Below are 18,955 nucleotides of genomic sequence, written 5' to 3'. Positions count from 1 at the left end.
TGGTCCCGCGTTATGGCATGAACCAATTTGCAGTCTTCCTTTAAAGCTTGCTCCGCCCCTTTTCCACCTCTTGGCTCCTTAATCAAGGGACTGGAACAGCTGCAACTACGGTAACTCAGAAAACAAAAGATTAATCATACATAACAGTGTAAACTACAATGTGCGCACTTATTTTAGAAGGCAGCGTTATGTGGATACGTGAATTAACTCCAAACCAAAACCAGTTATTTATTGTCCTGTAAATTAATTCCTATATTTAAAGAAAGAAATGTGAATGCAATGTTATAAGCCTCTACGCTAACATGGTGGGTGTTACCACTGTGTGGCTGTAAGTGCAGCCATCACACACACACACACACTAAAACCAGTGTTAGCCTTAAAGAGGAGTCTGGGGGCGTAGACGTGTGGACGACTCCCTGTGAAAACATGCTGTTCAGCCTAATGTCATGTGATCAACTTCCTGTTTGTGTCCCCAGCTGATCATCTTCACTCCCAAGTCTCTGCTGCGTCACCCCGAGGCCCGATCGAGCTTCGACGAGATGCTGCCCGGTAACGCCTCCACCCACACCTGCAGCTCTAACGGCTCTGACGAACCGAGCCTGAACCCTCCCTCTCTCCTTTCTTCTCATTCATCCTCCTCTTCTTTGTCTTTTCCTTTTGTTCGTCTTTATCCTTCTTCCATGCTTTCCCTTTTTCTTCCACCTCCTCTTCCTCGCTGCAGGAACTCACTTCCAGCGGCTGATCCCGGAGGTGGGCGTGGCGGCCGAGCGTCCAGAGGCCGTGAAGCGGCTGATCTTCTGCACAGGAAAGGTTTACTACGAGCTGACCAAAGAGCGGAAGAGCAGAGGCCTGGAGGACACGGTGGCCATCAGCCGCATTGAGCAGGTACACGCATGCCACACGGAGACTTCTGATTGGCTGCAGCCAGGGGCTTACGGTGTCAAAGGAGTCAGCTGACTCATACTCTAAAGTAGCTTTAGTTACAGTCTTTAGGGGATTACAGGAAAGAGAACTCGGCGGCAGTGGCTGGTGAACAGGCAGTAACGGCACGCCGTCTCTCCCCGCAGCTCTCCCCGTTCCCCTTCGACCAGGTGAAGGCGGAGACGGAGCGCTTCCCCAACGCCGACCTGGTCTGGTGTCAGGAGGAGCACAAGAACCAGGGTTACTATGACTACGTGAAGCCTCGCATCAGGACCACCACGCAGAAAGCCAAGCCCGTTTGGTAACCACCATCACCGTCATCATGATCAGACCATCTGTCCACCACCGTGCAACCTCTGACCACACCCTCTCTGTGTTTCAGGTATGCTGGCAGAGACCCGGCAGCCGCTCCCGCCACAGGAAACAAAAACACTCACCTGATCGAGCTGCGGCGCTTCCTGGACACGGCCTTCCACCTGGACGCGTTCAGAGACCAGCAGTGATCACGTGACCTGCAGCACCTGGAATCAGCCCTCACCCGTCTCGCCTCCATTCACACTCACAACACACAGTCAGCCCTCTGTACGGCTGAGCACACCGCACAGCAGGAGGTCCATTCAGAAAATCACCGACCAGAACATCACAGCGGGAGGCGGAGCCTCAGATTCAAATTTAAACTTTATTCTCCTGGTTTGTGACGGACAGAAACATTCCCGTAATCATCAAAGACGAAACGAGCTGCCGTTTTTCTCTCTGAGCTGTCTTTGTCCATCAGACCTCACATTAACGTCACCATGACGCCGAGGGAAGCTAAAATCAGACAGATTCTCAATGGACTTCTGAACTGACGTCCAACTATTAGCACTTTAACGCATTCACACATATACACAGTCATCATCTGATCAGGTCTGAAACATTTGAGACTAAACCAATCAAAGTCTAAAAATAGCAACATTTGGCATAACAGCAGGTTTACGCCAAATAATCTGAGTGTTTGTTCTGAATCATAAATATTGTTATGATTTAAAAACTTTATCAGTTTCTTGGACAAACACGGGCAACAAAAAGCAGCAACGTTGGTCTTAAATTAGATATATTTTGAATGAAGTCTGGTGCTGTTCACGTCTTCAGATAGTAGCTGTTAGCATTGTTAGCACTTCCTATTTAAAAGCAATGGGAGTCCAGCTAGCTGCAGAGAGCAGGTTTTTTTCACCTTTCAACAGGTGAGTTCGCTCATTACGGAAAGGCTGATGCGTTCAATGAAAGTGAAAGTCACAGCAAACAGATCTGCTCTCAAACAGCCGGTTCAGAAGTCCATTAAGAATGTGTTTTCAGCTTTTCCTCAGAGTCAGTGATGCATCCTGCTCGGCTGCTTCGGCAGCACCAAATCAAGCTTAAAAAAAAACCCGCAGAGGAAAACTGGAGCTTGTTATTAACATGTTGGTATTAAATTAGCCCACCTCGCTTTGCTGGCAGTGTCAGGGCTGAGGTCGCCTTCAGGCTCAGCTTCACCCAGCCACCGAGGCCGCTCAGCTTCAGCGTACTCTTCTCACCTGGGATAAAGTTTCAGACTTTTTTAAACCTTTTTAAACGTATTTAAAGCAGGAGGGTCTGAAACAGGAAGACGAAGGAAGCATCATAACACTGAGAGTTCAGAGCGTTTCAGAGGTTTAACTCTGACGTATTTGTTTGTGAACGTCTAAAAGAGTAAAATCTGCTCTTAAACTAAAGTTTGAAGTGTGGAAGGCGTCAGATTCATACGCAGAGTTTGAGTTACAGAGTTGGACCTGAGAGAAAAATAAACTGAACTACAGCATGAATAATAATAATATGCAGTCTTAAATTAGATGAATTCTCATTAGAGTCTGGTGCTGTTGTTCTGTTTTAGTGTGTGAACAGTTTGGCCGATGAACACTGGTAGTTTACAGCTGTGTGATTTATTTATTCTAATAAAGTCCAACAGCAGGGAATACTGGGAATTCAAACAACACAAGAAAGCACATCTAAAATTGGCAGAATTTTGAATGAAGTCTGGTGCAGTCTGACGAGCGGCTCAGATTGCTTCTCAGTACCATTTGTCTTAAATTGGGTAAATTCTGAATGAAGTCTGGTGGGGTTGTTCAGGGTATTTTGTTGCAGAGATGTTTGGTGTGACCAGGCAATGTCACGGCTCGATAGCTGTCCTTCGTCAAACAGTTGCTGCAGAAGTTTCTATTTCTGCAACTTTACAGGCAACAGCAACCTGCGTATGGCAACATGAAGGAATGATGCAGATTTGCTTTAGAAAAGGTTCATGTGGAGTTGAGCCTGAATGACCTTTGACCCCACTGTCCACACGGTCACTCTCCAGCTGTGATGACAGAACTCTCCATCCTCGTCCTCATCATCATCAGGATCCAGTCTTCTACTTCTTCTTCGCACAGAAATCCTGATGAGTTACAGAAATGTTTTTTGTTCATCTTTTTTTTTGCTTTTTAAAATGCTCGTTAGCATCATTTGCGCCCCTGCTGGGGGGCGGGCTAGCTGGGAGAATCACTACAGACAGCAGGTGGTGGTTTTTACCTGTCGTCGGCAGGTGTGTCCGTGTGTATTTAGAGGCAGCGCTTAACACTGAGATTTTATTGTCTTTTACTTTGAAGGGATCTTTGGGGAATGAGTCTGCGACACGAACTCAACCAAAAGCACTGCTGATGATTAATTTAACCCCTCGCTTCTGGCCCCGCCCCCTCCTTTCCGGCGAGCGTTCATCCCGTGCCAAAATGGATCGCAAGCGTCTCGTGTTTTTAGTGTGTTTGGCATCCGGCGAGTGGCAAAACAGTCGGCCGCTGGTGGCGTTCTGCGAGACAAAGAAAATGATTTATTTATTTTCATAAAGGGGAAGTTCTCTCATTATTTTGCTTCATTCAATAAAGAAATCTGTATGTACTGAGGAGCCCCGCCTCCTGTGCTTCCTCACTGCTGACATCAGCTGTCTGCGCACGCTCATTTCACACCAGGTAACCTGCGGGGTCAAACCAACCTGTGACATCATTGTAAATCATATTTATTCATATATTCAGTGAAATCAAGTGAATGGACTTCAGACAGAAGAAGGAATTTAAATTGGGTCAGTTTTGAATGAAGTCTGGCACGGTTTGAAATTCTGGACAACTGAGCGAAATATTCTGTATTGGAAGCTCTTGATGTAAAATGTTTGTTGTTGTCTAACAAAGGCAGGATTATAAATGACGTCTGGCACTGCTCGGTCAGTGAGACTGAACCACATTTAAAATGAGCCGTGGCGGGCTAAAACTAAGACATGATAAAGTTACAGAACTCCCCATGAGTACAGTATGGTGTTAAATCAGATTATTTTAAATGGATTGAGGTTCTGTTCGATCACATTTGATCTTCTGCTGAGCCATGACAGGAGGTTAAAGTTGTTTTCAGATTTACTGATTAATCAGAGTTTAGATTAATCAATCTAAACTCCCAATTATACTATTTCAAGCACTGGAGCCACTGTCATTTTTTTTTGATTAGTACATCATGAAAAACATCTGAAAATGGTGAAATTTTGAATGGACTCTGGTCGTTTTTTAATAATTCAGTTCAACACTTAATGACATGCTGCGTTTTAGCCAGGATTGTGTTTTTATTCCCAGAAGTCAAATGCAGATGCTTTACCTGATTTTACTGATATTTAACAAAAGGGGGGGGGGAAGTTTAATTTTATACCATTGGAAGGACCAGAGGATGAGTCTAAAAATGGTCAAAAATTTGATGAAGTCTGTTACTGTTTAGTGAAAGACTGTTGGCTTTAAATAATTCACTCTTATGCCAGAAATATGATTTTTATTGCGTGAAGATGGAAGGTTCTGGAAGAAAAGTTTGGTAAGTGGACTTTTACTCGTATTTGATCTGATTCACATGCAGGAAGTTTCTGAAGGGCCAAAAACGGCAAACAAACTGGAACTAAACTGTGCTAATTTGGGTAAATTCTGAATGAAGTCTGGTGCTGTTTGCTTGGTCAGGAGTTTTGAAATATTTGAGTCTTATTTATACTCAAAGACAAACCTGAACAAGGTGAAAGTGCCACGGGCTGGTCAAAATGGTGCACTGCAGCGTGTCAGGAACATCAGTGGTTTTAGTTTTGGTCTCTCCCACGGTAGCTTTGCATAAGTTTAAATTCAAAACAAGCTGTTTTAGCTCCTCCCTCTTCGAGGCCAGCCTCATTCTCAGATGACCATTCAGATCAAAATCCAAATTCATTTTAAAATCACATTTCAAAACAAAGTTGATCAAAGAAACAAAAGGTTACACACAAATTGCAAAAACACAAGTGATGATATAACAGCCTGAATTCATAAGCTCTCACGACAAGTTCAAAGGCAAAGAATAAAAATGTGAACATGGAGCAGCGACTCATTCTTAAGTGTAGGCTTTGGAACAGAGGAGTAGCTGGGCAGCATATCTCTGTGACCTTGAAGGACATTTAAAAAAACAAAATCTTAAAATCGATCCTAAAAAGCACAGGAAGCCAGAATGGAGGAGGCTACAGCTTACGGGTTCAGGTAAGAGGGCACCATGTTGGACTGAGTGAAAGGGAAGGCCTGATATTTACCAACGTAAAGGGCATAACAACAGTCAAGTGAAGCTGTAATGAAATAATGATAACTTAAAATTATTTAAAGATGAGGGCCTGACCTTGGAAGTCTCAACAGGTAAACACCTAATTTCACAACAGAATGAATCTGATTGTCCAGTGCCTACTGGTGTTGGCCAGAGGGGCCGATGGCGCGATATGGCAGCCTCGCTTCTGGGCAGCTGTGGCTACAACTGTAGCTGCCTCCACCAGTGTGTGAATGTGAGAGTGAATGAATAGTGGAATTGTAAAGCGCTTTGGGTGCCTTGAAAAGCGCTATATAAATCCACTCCATTATTATTATTATTAGTGTTAGGTCAAAGTCCATTTTCACACGAAGGTCCAACTGCTGGAGCAACTTTGTCAAAGTATCACAACCTCAGTCTGACTGTCATAAAAGGTTTGGCCTTAATTTTTTACAGTTTAATCAGTTGCCATCATTTCTTTTATGGAGCAAATAGATTTGGTAATCATCAGAAGTGAAATGAGATGATGTATCTTTCAGAAATGATCCTAGAGGGAGAGAAAACATTGGGCTCCAGAATGGAGCCTTGTGGGACTCCGTAGAGGAGCAGTGCTCAGCCTAAACCACTCTCGAGCTGCGCCCTCTCTGTGACATCATGCTGGTCCACAAGTAGAAAAAAATGATTTCAGTTCAGTTCAGATTTCAAACGTCACAAATCTCTCACATCTCAAAACTCGCTCTCCCTCTTTTTCTACTGTCTCTCGCTCTCACTGTCACTCCTAAAACTTCTCTCTCTTCCTAAACAACCAAATGTCATGTTGCCATATCATTTTTGATTGGTTGATGTGGTGCATTTTTCCACCAACACAAAAAGGCAGGTTTTTGTTTTGCTTATATGTCACCTTGTTGCTTTGTCATCTTGAAGTGGTCATGTGATTGGCTTACCACGACTACTTTATTCTTGCAATTGTTTTGACCCCTTAGCAACAGGTGTTGTGCCAGAAAGTGATCGTCGGGCAGAAAGTGATTGCTCCACTCATGGGAGCCTGCGCAGCTGCTTAAAGCTGTAGCGCCCAGATTACTGACATGCAGTAAGCTGGACACAGCTTCAACCGTCTGTTTGTTGAAAAACAGTAATGTGATCACACCGCCTTTTCCTGTCAGTAACTGTAATGGCGTTGTAACAATAGAAATAGTAATTAGTTAGATTACTCGTTACTGAAAAGCTGTTACTTGTAACGCTGTTATTCCTATCCGGTTGTTCAGTGATGACGCGACGAATCTTACTTCCGGGTCTAAAGTAGTCTGCGTTTAATATGGCTTTTGTGTTGTTAACATGTTTAATGTTATGTATTTTCTTCTATTTGATCTCAAAAAGCTCCTAAAACAGTCAGTGATCCCTGTTGACCTCCCTCGGCTTTTATTACCGCTAATCATTTATTTAAGCTCAGTTTTTAAAACCTTAGGATGTAGCTACAGCCCAGCCCATGCAGCAGTATATGAATGACTAACCTCGTATTGTGGATGGATTATCTCAGTTGTTCTCCTGGCTGAAGTTTGGTCCTTTTACAGCATCCTGCCATGCGATTACATTTGTTCCTGACCACCGAGAACACTCACGTTAACTTTTATCGAGTGGAAAAAAAGTTAGCTTGTTTATATTATGCTAACATAGCTGTGTCGCTAGCGGTCACGTAGCACATCATTATATACCAGCTAGCCAAACTTCAGTAACCCTACAAACATCACTGCTGTTTAGTTTTCTGTCTTCATTTATGTTGGAAGTGATAACAGAGCTGTACGTTTGAATTTGTTTCCAAAACCCCGCAGTCAGGACATGCTATATTGTATTTAGATAGAAGCTAGCGAGCTAACTCCCTGCTAACTTCTAACTCCGTTAAATGTCATAAATTCCGTTTTCATGGATGCCTGGATGTTAAACTCAATTGTTACACCTGGTAGAGCAGAACGCTGATCATTTTATTAAAGATGAAAGACTTTAGACAGTTTTTCAACTCTCAGTAATGCCACAGTGATCGTTTGATATATGGACCTGCAGCGGAGTTTAGGCCCAGACACGGCTAGTGACGTCAGACTGAACAACCAGATTACTGCAGATAGCACGCTGCCCCCTGGTGGTGAATGTTTGTTACGTAATGAGGAGCGAAATCTACCTAAGTACCTTCAAAGTGATCCACCTTAATTCAGTTCTCATTCCTTGCATCCATTTCGCTTTGTTTCAGTGTCTCACCTTGGGATGTGCCTCCCTGCAGATTCCTCAGTAGCATTTATCTCATTCTGCCAATCCTGATTGGCTGATGATCACAACGACCATGTTGGGCAGACATTCACCTTTAAATAGCCTGCGCTATTACATAGTCGTTTTTCAAGATAAGCAACTCTTTACGCTTCCGAGCATATCTCAGCTTTCTTTGGCTGAGATATGCTAGCTAAGCCTTCTTAGGCTAACTAGCTTAACTTTCCACAGCCAGGAGCGTTAGCATTATTTCCCGTCACTGGGCACTAGCTACCTCTGCCCGTCTCTCCTATCTGCACGGTTTAGCACACCAGCTAACGCCGTTGTCCTTTGGCAAAGGCTAGCAAACCAGCTAACTTGCATCCCTCATCATTAGCATCCCAGCTAGTGAAGATGACATCTTTCCCTCACAGCAGAGGAAGCGTAGACTCCGAGAATGACTCTGTATACGTGGCAACAAAATCTCGAGCAAGGACACACTGGGTCTTCTTGTGTTGCCTCGGGCTGGAACATGCCCAGGTATTCTGAGGAATATGCCGGCAGGCGCATCCCATAGTGTGACATCTGCTACTCTGAGAACCGGGGTTACTGAAGTAACCTAAAGCTTTAAGCTCCAGTGATATCTGCATTAGTACTTTTACTTCTGGGATGATTCAAAACGTTTATACCCAGTGGAGTTAGCTCACAGCATCTCGATGGCCCTTGGGGTTAGGTTCTAGTTTTATGTGTAGGAAGAAGGTCTCAGGTTCAAATCCCGGGGACAGGTACAGAGTGAGCACACCAACATGAAGCTCAGGCTGTGTTTCAAATCAAATTTGTGTTTTGCTCTTTACTTCATTTTAAAACCCTGATTCAGACACCACACCTGGGCACACCTGAGGACTGAAACTGTCTGAGATCTAATGACTCGGGTCTGTCTGCTGCTCCTCACTGTTCAACCACACAGGTGAGTCTCAAGGATTACATCCTCTCTCTCGCCTGTCTATGTGAACGTCTCTCTCTCTCTTTCCTGTCTGTGTGAACGTCTCTCTCTCTCTCTCTCTCTCTCTCTCTCTGTGAACGTCTCTCTCTCTCTGTCTGTGTGAACGTCTCTCTCTCTCTCTCTCTCTCTGTGAACGTCTCTCTCTCTCTTTCCTGTCTGTGTGAACGTCTCTCTCTCTCTCTCTCTCTCTCTCTCTCTGTGTGAACGTCTCTCTCTCTCTCTGTCTCTCTCTCTCTCTGTGTGAACGTCTCTCTCTCTCTCTCTCTCTCTCTCTCTCTGTGTGAACGTCTCTCTCTCTCTCTCTCTCTCTCTCTCTCTCTGTGTGAACGTCTCTCTCTCTCTCTGTCTGTGTGAACGTCTCTCTCTCTCTACTGTTTAACCTGATGGCCAGCAGCGATCAGTGATACAGACGAACCGAACTGTAGCGGCTCCGTAGAGCAGTTAAGCCCACTGGATCTGCTCTCTTCTCCCGTGTGAACCTTCCTGGATCTACGGGGTATGGTGTCACCTCCTGAAGCCGGACAATCGGACGCTGAGGCCGGCGGCAGGCAGCGTTAGCTGACCGAGCTGCGGGCTTTGAATTTCGGCCTCACTGTCAGGATTATATCGGGACTTTTTTGCCGGGTATTCGGAGTATTACTGGGGGAATAGCCTGGCCGTGGACACTTCGGGAAGGTTCGGTTCTTAATGCCCCGGAGGCTCCGAGAAGAGCAGACTGCGGAGCCCCGGAACAGGGCTCGGACACCGGGGGAGTGCGAAGGTAGGGCAGGCTGCGGGGAGGAACCGTGTACCCGCTCTTAGTATACGTGTGTGTGTACGTGACAGGTGCGGGGCCGGGGATTATCGATGACTGGATGAGTTTCGGGCTGATCGGTTTGCAGGTACACTACACCGAACACCAGGTGAGTGTTTTGTGTTGGAGGAAGAGGTTAGCATGTCGTTAGCTGTTAGCCTTGCAGCATTCCATTGTCACAGACAACATGCTAGCTGAGTAACAAGGATGGAAACGGTAAAAAAAAAAAAAAAAAATCTGCCAAATTAAAAATATCGGAAGTCATCTGCGCCCTCATTCCGCATCCAATGTAATAACAGTACTCAGTGAAATGAGCCCTGCTGTTTACACGCAGGGGACTGCTGTTGGTGTGTTAGCATGCTAATGCTAGCCAGTGCTGCTACTAGCTTTAGCCGGAGGAGCCCCACTTCCCGGCTGCTGTAGCAGGAGCTGCCTGCTAGTTAGCGCGTTAGCATCAGCTCCCCCTCCTCCCCCTGGTTGCAACACCGCTAGGAATCTCAAAATGTCTTCTGACACTCATTTTGTTTCCATCTGTGCGGTCAGACGGAGGCAGCAGGCGGTGGCAGAGAAGTGTGACGGACACAGCACCGCTCGGCTCGGCACGACACAGCAACTTATATTAGACTTAACCCATTTATCAGGCGCATGCGTGGGCGGCGTGCACGCGGGCAGACTGAAACCGATTTACAGCGTTTACTGTGAAAAAAAACACATCACGGGCCGCTGTGACGGTGCACCAGTGACATGTTCACGAGCAGGGGACGCTGTTTAACCACAGCACTCTGATACTCCATCAGCCCAGCACGACACGGGCTCCAGTTCTCCTACACTGGTGGAGGAGAAGGTTTTAAACTTGCACCAACTGAGCTGCCTGCAGTTCTGCCAGCATCCAGCAGGGGCAGCAGGGAGTCAGTCCCCATAGACTTCTGTGTTTAAACTTGGAGCAGAAACAAACATGTTTACGGCCGGATACACAAACTGTTTGGTCTCATAACACCTGTACGGGGGAGCATGTTGTTACAACTCACCTGTTTAAGTTGTATTAAGCCTTAAAGGTTCTATTTTAGGGGCGTGGCCTCTTTGACTGACAGGTGGATGGTGACACCTGTAGTTGCTAGCTTCACCTGAACGGGACCTCTGGGCCTGTTTGTGCTGGTGGAGCATGTATAATGACGTCATGTGGCCAATACCATGGCTGCTGTGAGGTCACTGTACTAACAGGCTGAGCTCCAAGTTTACCGAGTGAAACTCTGGGATTTTGTCTAATTAGCAGGTGTGTGTGTGTGTGAGGGAGCTGCTGATCGATACACATTTAACACATCTTTAAAAATTATGCGTGTTTAGCTTTAATCGTGATTTATCTCTGAGGTATGGGGCAGGTAGTGTGGAGCTCAGGTGAGTCAGCTGCTGGGAGAAACAGGTGTGCACACACAGGGTTACCTGATTGGTTGATGGACAGGTGCGGAGTTCAGGTGTTGGTAGACTTTAAACTTTCCACTCATGTGTAAATCATTTCCTTTTTCCTGCTTTCTGTTTACCTGAAACAACCTGCTTGTTGCCTCGAGCTGAGTCCTTAATGTTTGTGCATGACACGCTTAGTGGGCGGAGCTGAACTGGTGGAATGCAGGACGCTGCCTGTCAGAAATCTTCACACCAAAGTCCACCTGCTAATCAGGGACACGCCCACTGAGGGTGACTGCAGGTGTGCTTTGAGTGCTCAGCTGTTTGTGTGCAGGGACAGAAACACTCTTGTTTTCACTGAGGTGCAGTTTGTGTTCGTATCATAGCAGCCAGAGTTCAGCAGGTGAGTGTGACGACTGCAGCAAGCTGATCCACAGGTGAAACGTTTTCTACCTGAAACTCCTCAAACGTCAGGGTCGGCCCGTGATGTGCTGCAGGTGTGTCTGTGGGTCAGAGGAACGAGGAGTCTTACCTTCTGACCGAACACCTGCCGTATTCACGTCTGCTGCACCTGGGAGGATGTCTGCCTGGTTTCAGGTGACGCTGGTTGGTCGGGCACGCTGGCCGGCTCTCGGTGTCACTGCGAATCAGGAAAGTGAACTTTAAATAAGAAGAAGATTCCTGATCTTTCAGACTTTAAAAGGTTAAATCTGTAAATAAATGAGCAGCAGGACTGCGTCTGATTGGTGACGTGTTTTAGCTGAGTGGTAAATGGCCTGTATTTGTAAACCACTTAGTCCCTGTGGACCAATAAGCTCTTTACGCTACATCCACACAGTGGTGATGGCAGCTACATTGTAGCCACGGCTGCCCAGCTGACAGAGGCGAGGCTGCCGGACACTGGCGCCACCGGGCGCTCTGACCGACAACAGTAGGCAACGGGTCAAGCGTCTTGCCCAAGGACACTACGACAGACTGTCCGAGCCGGGGCTCAAACCGGCAACCTTCCAATTACAAGGCGAACTCTCAACTCTTCAGCCACGATCGCCCCAGGAAGGAACGCCGCGTCCTGATAAACGCTGTTTTGTGGAGTGCGTGGAGTCAGCGTACTCACAGCCATCAGGTTATTAATGACCCGTTTGTGTTCCAGCCTCGTTCCTGTTTCGCTCTCAGAGTCACGGCAGCTTTTTAATGTCAGTTTGTGAGCAGAGAAGAAGAGTTTGTGATGTCAGCAGCTCGTCATGTGACAGAGTGGCTGTGAAACAGTGTTTGTTGAGTTTCCTCCTCTGACCTCGTCAAACCTCAGATTGTGACTCGGGTCACCCATCAGGCTGCTGCTGGTTCTGAAACGACTGAATCTGTGCTTCCTGCTGATCCTACTGATGTTTGAGACAAACTGAAACTCGTCACCAGATCGCGTGACACTCCTGCCGACGCTCCCACTGCAGCGTTAGAACGTTTTCGTTTCACGGTGTGAAACCTCCTCCGCCTTCACACTACAAACACACCTGCAGCGGGCTCTCCTCATGGGAGGAGACTTGGATCCTTGTTTTTTTGTTTTGCCTCATTGTCTGATTTGTCATAACTTCTCCGTTTTGTGGTAAGCTTTTCTTTGGCTGTCACTTCTTCACGCTGACCTGTCTTATTTGGCTCAGCAGAACTAAAATATATGTCCTGCTGCTTTTACACACACTCACATAACGCTCAGCGATCAACCTCTCAGATGTTTAAGCTGCGGGAGATTTCACTTGTCACGTTTGAACAGTAAGCTAATGAGTGATAAGACGACGTCAGAGGAATTGGTGCACAATTAATCGTCACTGACCAATCAGTGTCACATATTGACAGTGGCTCATCGATGCCAGTGACATAATTACTCAGCTACATTGGCGAAAGCATTGACATATATTTTCCTTGGTAGCCCGACTGGAAAAATTGCTAGCCCCGGGACGTCGAGCTAGCGATTTTGCGAGCCCTGATATGTATTGTCAGATTAATATGATATATTACAGCAGTGAGCTTGAACTCTGTGTCAAAGATTCAAGTTGCAGTTATTTATATTTCCTGTCACCTTAAATCTTCACTCAAACACAAGCATCTGTGACAGTGTGTATATAGATGTTTTATATATAGGAGACAAATATTGTTCTTTTAATATGTTGGCATTACTAAATTTGGCTCAATGCTTACATACATGTGTAAAAAGCAAATGTAGGAGCTGTGATAACTGTTTCTGATAGAATGAAGAGTAGACTGATATATGAAATATTCCTTTATTGGGTAAGAAAATCAGACCATGTCATAACTGCTGTAAGTCACACAGAATAGATATCAGAGCCTTAAACAGGCTGACGTCTGCTAAATGGGTCAAACTGGGCAGAAAGTCTACAAACACATAACATCCTTATAGAATATGATGTAACACTATAGATCAACTTAGCTCAGAATATATAAAGCATATAAACAGTTACAGCAATATGATGCAACAAACACAGCAGCTACTGATCCAAAATACTCAAAGCTTCATAGAACTGAAACCAACATTTATTTTAGCTCCATTCTGCTGTTCTTCATTATTAAACATTCACACACAAATAAGTGAGATAATATTCACTACTTACTTTTAAAAGTTTACTTTGCAGCCGCCCTGCTTCAGCCGTCCACTGTTTTTTTTGGGGGTTTTTTTTGGCAAAATTATCCACACCCACCGCCGCGCTATGAAGTCTGGGATATGTTGGGCCATAAAGGATACACCGACCCATCCTTAAAATTCAGGGAAACGAAGGACGCCTTTGAATCGTTGCGTCGCTGTGACGTAATCAGCCTTTAAGGCTGCAGACCCTGAATAGGGATACAACCAGTGCATGCAGGTTTCTTTAAACGGGAGGATTTTTGAATGGACTTTGGTGGAGAAACTTCAGCGCAGTGTCATGGTCTGTGTGTAGAGAGACTGATGGGAAATGTAGTTTGCACCAAAGTCTGAATCAGCTGATTGGAGACGATGTCTGTCTGTCTTTCAGAACGCTGTCTGATTGACTCCGCCCACCATGAACCCTCTAAACCAGATGAAGGCTGGACTAGCCAACAACCCACACAGGTACACACACACACACACACACACACACACACACACACACACACACACACACACACACACACACACAGCTGTCATCTTTACACACGTTTACTTTTACTCTAATATTTTTGTCCTGAAACAATCGAGTCAGATTTCAGTGGATTCACTTTAAATTGATAAATCATGAATTTGACTCCGATCCCAAAAATCTACAAAATAAACTGACAAAAGCTTCTTCAGCTCATAATTATACACATTTTTATATATATATATATATATATATATATATATATATATTAGGGCTGCCACAAACGATTATTTTGATAGTCGACTAGTCACCGATTATTTTTGCGATTAGTTGACTAATCAGATCATCATCCATTGGAGGTAAAACGTACAGCTTATTGCACCAGCAGCATCTGCTCTTATATAACTATCATTAGCTTACAGCTTTAAGTGTTTAAGGTCTGTGCTAACTAAAAATAAAGACAAGATGATAGTTTATTAAATTTTAATGAAATTTGCAGATTGTTTCGGTGAAGTTTAATAAACTCCTTGCTATCTAAAATATAACAGGACACCGGAGTATATTCTGGAGCATCTCACACTTCTGATAATCAGCTGTCTGCTTGACGTTTATTCAGCTGTGTAAAAACTTTAATCTCAGCCAAACCGATTTACTCAGGAACAAATAAAATACTAAAAAAAGCCAAACAATAACATTTTAAGTTATCTAAGTGACTTATATATATATTTAACCTGAGTAGCGAAAGACGGCGGTGGGTTTGAAAACGATTTGCGGGGAGTCCGGTGTTCTCACGGCGCTAGTGACCTAGCCCCTGGCTAGCTATCGAGCTGGTGGGTAACAGATGTCTCCGAAAACGTCGGAGCGCTTTTGAAAATATGCGGTGTCCTGATAAACTGAGCAGATATTTGAGGTTTACACAGCTACATTCTCGGCTGAAAATATGTTAAACGTTTATTTTGTGACCCAGAAAGAATAATAAGAGTAATATTAAAACTAACTAGCTGCCGCCATTGTTGGAAACTGCGCTGGGCCGCGCTATGAATTCTGGGACAGAGCTGCTTCTTCTTCTTCTTCTTCGGGGTTTAACGGTAGCTGACATCCTTGTACATGCAGTGCTGCCATCTTCTGTTTCAGTCCGTTATTACACTCTTAAATCCTGCTACTTATTCCTGCGTCTTTTGTGATCTTACAAAGCTTCAAACGACGCGTCGACTATTAAATCAGTCGTCGACGATTTTGATAGTCGACGTAATCGTGACTAGTCGACTAATCGTGGCAGCCCTAATATATATATATATATATTTGTGCTGCTGTGTAAGACTGCATAATTGTTTTACTCATGGACCCGCCCCCCCCACAGTGACGGCTCGTACCCCTACGACCCCTCCAGCTGGCAGCAGCCCACCAATCAGCCCACAGGATCGCTCTCCGTGGTCACAACTGTCTGGGGAGTCACCAACCCCTCGGCCAGCCAGGTATGACATCACCAAGCAGAAGGATGTGACATTATCGATCATTTGTGGGGCGATCGTGGCTCAAGAGTTGGCCACATCTTGTAATCGGAAGGTTGCCGGTTCGAGCCCCAGCTCGGACAGTCTCGGTCGTTGTGTCCTTGACTTGACCCGTTGCCTACTGGTGGTGGTCAGAGGGCCCGGTGGCGCCAGTGTCCGGCAGCCTCGCCTCTGTCAGTGTGCCCCAGGGTGGCTGTGGCTACAATGTAGCTGCCATCACCAGTGTGTGAATGGGTGGATGTGTGAATGGGTGGATGTAGTGTAAAGCGCTGTACAAATACAGGCATTTGCCTTTTTTTTCTTTTTTTTCTTTTTTTTTTTTACCATTTTTAATCACTCAACGTCACTTCCTGTCTGATGAACGTTTACTTCTGTTCTCATCAGGGTCTTGGTGGAGGCGTGATGGGGCCCGGGGCCAACCCAGGCGGGGGTCCTATGATGCAGGGCCCCGGGGGGTCGGGCATGGCCGGCGGGCCCGGAGGCTACATGGGCCAGCAGGGCTATGGAGAGCCCAGCAAAGGCTACATGACCCAGGGCATGTACGGCCGTACGGGCGGGGCCTACACAGGAGGACCGGGCGGGTACACAGGGAGGTGGGTGTCTGCTTCAGCGTCACGTTGTAGCCAACGGTAGCATCAGAAACTGAAATAAACTGACCTGCTGCTCCGGTTTCTGTCCTGAGGGCGGATGCTTGGGTGCAGCTCACTAAGCTCCGCCCTCTCATCCAGATATCGAGGGGTCTTATCTGTCCCACATCAGGTGGTGATGTCAGTGATGTCGTTTGTTTGCAGCTATCCGTCGAACCCCGGAGGCTCCCGAGGCTCCGCTGACTTCACTCAGGCTGCCGCTGCCGCCGCCGTTGCTGCTGCTGCTGCCACGGCAACCGCCACTGCTACAGCAACCGTCGCCGCCATCCAGGAGAAACAAAACCAGGAGATGAACTATGGACAGGTGAGCAGAAGCATGAGGTCACTGGGCGCCTGTGTGCTGCCCACCTGGGTTAGAGCTCCCTCTGCTGGTCCACTCGTGCAGGTGAATAAACAGAAAAACACTGTCACAGAAACGCTGTGGGAGGGACGAGGTCTCAAAGACAGGTGGAGGTGTGTTTGGTGACGGGGTCGAGTTTAAACCTGAGGTCGGTGCTGGCGGCACCGGAGCACGACGCCTCTGCTCCAGCACAGTCCAGATTTGTCCTCTGTCAGCAGACAACCAGTATTTCCTCACTTTTAGCCGAGCTTGTGCTGAGGACACCTGTTTGATGACATCACTGATAAATTTGTCGTGGTTTTTTCCCAGATGGGTGGTCCAGCCTACAATAACCAGTTCATGGCCCACTCCGGCCCCCGCGGCCCTCCTGGCATGGCTCCTGGAGGTATGGGCCCAGGTCCAGGCCCCGCCAGAGGTCCCCCTTCAATGGGCCCCATGTACGGACCAGGAGGGGGCCCGCAGAGGGTCCCCCAGCACCCAAACTACGGCCCTGGACCACAGCAGGGACACCTGAGGCCCCCGCAGGGCCTCAAACGACCATACAGCTCAGAGGTGAGGCTCGGGAGTCCGTGCTGCTGACCCTCAGGTTACTGTGTCAGTGAGTGAATTCACACCTGTGTCCACACCTTTCCCGCCCTCAGTCCTTCCCGGGAATGTCCCAGCAGTACGGCGTTCCCGTCGGTTCCAGTGTGAACGTCATGCCGGGTCCCGGAGGTGGCGGTGGATCCATGCCTGGTTCAGCTGGAGGCGGTCACGGTGGCCCCTACTCGGGCCCCAACATGCAGTACCACCCAGGTAGGACGCTGTTGGTTTCACAGGTCAGTCTAACGAGAACCCACCCCTGCCAGTCCTGACAGGACAGGAAGTGACCTCAGCCTGGTCAGGTTTGTAAGGCTGGTCTGACGACAGGTGTGAACCGTGTGCAGGTGCTGGGTCCTCGTACCTGCCCACGCCACAGTAAAGCTCACAGGGAACGCTGGAGCAGAACGGGCCTGGGAAGTGTTTGTTTTCTTTGGTGTTGTTTTACATGGTTCCTGAAGTTTAACGTCACATGACGCCATCAAACAGGATTAACTGCACCCTGTCTGCAGGTGTTTCCAGGTGGTGTGAGGTGGAGGTTTCACCACAGCTGATGATGGAAAGCAGACCTCGTGTTCTGATTATTCAGGTGTGCTTTCTCCTCGTCTTCCTGCAGGTCCCGCTGGTCCAGGTCCCGCCCCACCACGGTCTGGCTCCTCCCCCTCCTATCAGAGCCATAAAATGCCCCTCCCACCTCAGTACCCCCCCTCTGGACCCCCCAGTTCGCAGTACTACAAGGTGAGCAGCTATAACGGTGTTGTTGGAGCGATGGAGTCCTGAGTGCCATCACCTGTTGATTAACAGCTGATGTTTGTGCAGCAGGACCAGTTTAACGGGCAGGGCGGCTTAAACACTCTGACAGCAGGGGGCGCCGGAGGAGTGTACAACTCCTTCAACCAGCCATCAGGGGTAAGGAGCGCGCACACACGTGTGTCTGTGTTCGTTGCGAGTGTTTGCCTGATTTGGCTCCTCCCTCTTTAACACAGCTTTCTTCTTATTAGCTGCCCCTCCTTAATAATGAGTGGGTGGGGCTTTTATCCCCGCCTCTGTGACGTCATATAGACCCCTGTGTTAACCTGAGTGTTGGTGCACACACATAATCAGAAACACACAGAGCAGGAGACATGTGACAGGAAGTGAGGGCGCACATGCTGAAATAAGGTTTTTGTGTTTTCTGTCGTCTCTCCGGCGCCGTCTGTTAGCCGGGGCGAGGGTTGCCAGGTTACCCCTCTTCTCCGGTTCCGGGAAACCCAACACCTCCCGTCACCCCCAGCAGCTCCATGGCTCCGCCCTACATGTCGCCTGGCAGCGGTGACGTCAAGCCGACGCCTTCTCCCTTCCTGCCTGACATCAAACCCAACATAGCTGGCCTGGCCCCTCCCCCGCCGACAGGTACACACACACACGATCATCGATTAGAACCAGCTGCTTGAGTCAAACTGAGGTCATGAATGAAATGAAGCTCTTTATCTGAGGGAAATATTCTGATTAGTCCACCATAATAAACAGATTAACATCATTTGGTTTCATAATCAAAGTTTATTTCAATAATCTTCAATAACAATAATCAATCAATAATGTTTCATGATCAGTCAGGTCTTGAGATTATCAGGAAAATGTTCCAAATTTTGTTTGTGAAATAACCTGATTACTTTTGTCCCACTGATTCCAAGTCAATGTGCAGGTGTGTGACTGATGACTTCCTGTTTACAGGTAACCCTAGCGACGACCTGCGGCTGACCTTCCCAGTGAGAGATGGCGTGGTCCTGGAGCCCTTCAGATTAGAGCACAACCTGGCCGTCAGCAACCACGTCTTCCAGCTGAGAGAGTC

At 47.0% G+C, this 18,955-nt stretch overlaps 2 protein-coding genes across 7 annotated transcripts in view; both read left to right on the top strand.

Moving 5' to 3' along the window:
* Positions 1-3,853, top strand: part of ogdha (oxoglutarate dehydrogenase a) — a 28,651-nt gene extending 24,798 nt beyond the window's left edge. For all 3 annotated transcript variants that reach the window (XM_004571606.5, XM_004571605.5, XM_004571607.5), the window contains 4 exons: positions 477-549; positions 722-885; positions 1,068-1,222; positions 1,304-3,853. In XM_004571606.5, the coding sequence (XP_004571663.1) occupies positions 477-549; positions 722-885; positions 1,068-1,222; positions 1,304-1,424 (513 nt within the window). In that variant the 3' untranslated portion in view covers positions 1,425-3,853. The remainder of the gene's footprint in view (positions 1-476; positions 550-721; positions 886-1,067; positions 1,223-1,303) is intronic.
* Positions 3,854-9,065: 5,212 nt separating this feature from the next.
* LOC101468070 (zinc finger MIZ domain-containing protein 2) overlaps positions 9,066-18,955 on the top strand; it is a 16,138-nt gene continuing 6,248 nt past the window's right edge. The window contains exons 1-11 of one of the 4 annotated variants that reach the window (XM_024804475.2): positions 9,066-9,509; positions 13,964-14,040; positions 15,408-15,522; positions 15,943-16,151; positions 16,350-16,509; positions 16,855-17,097; positions 17,187-17,340; positions 17,741-17,862; positions 17,947-18,033; positions 18,327-18,516; positions 18,838-18,955. The exon at positions 18,838-18,955 is cut by the window's right edge and continues 24 nt beyond it. In XM_024804475.2, coding sequence (XP_024660243.1) covers positions 13,991-14,040; positions 15,408-15,522; positions 15,943-16,151; positions 16,350-16,509; positions 16,855-17,097; positions 17,187-17,340; positions 17,741-17,862; positions 17,947-18,033; positions 18,327-18,516; positions 18,838-18,955 — 1,448 coding nt within the window. In that variant the 5' untranslated portion in view covers positions 9,066-9,509; positions 13,964-13,990. The other 3 variants (XM_024804472.2, XM_024804473.2, XM_024804474.2) reach the window with 3 other exon arrangements.

This window comes from Maylandia zebra, linkage group LG12 (genome assembly GCF_041146795.1).
Source record: "Maylandia zebra isolate NMK-2024a linkage group LG12, Mzebra_GT3a, whole genome shotgun sequence".
In the NCBI taxonomy this organism is placed as follows: Eukaryota; Metazoa; Chordata; class Actinopteri; order Cichliformes; family Cichlidae; genus Maylandia; species Maylandia zebra.
Note: the sequence above shows the minus strand (reverse complement) of the source record. Positions and strands in the feature narration are given on the sequence as shown.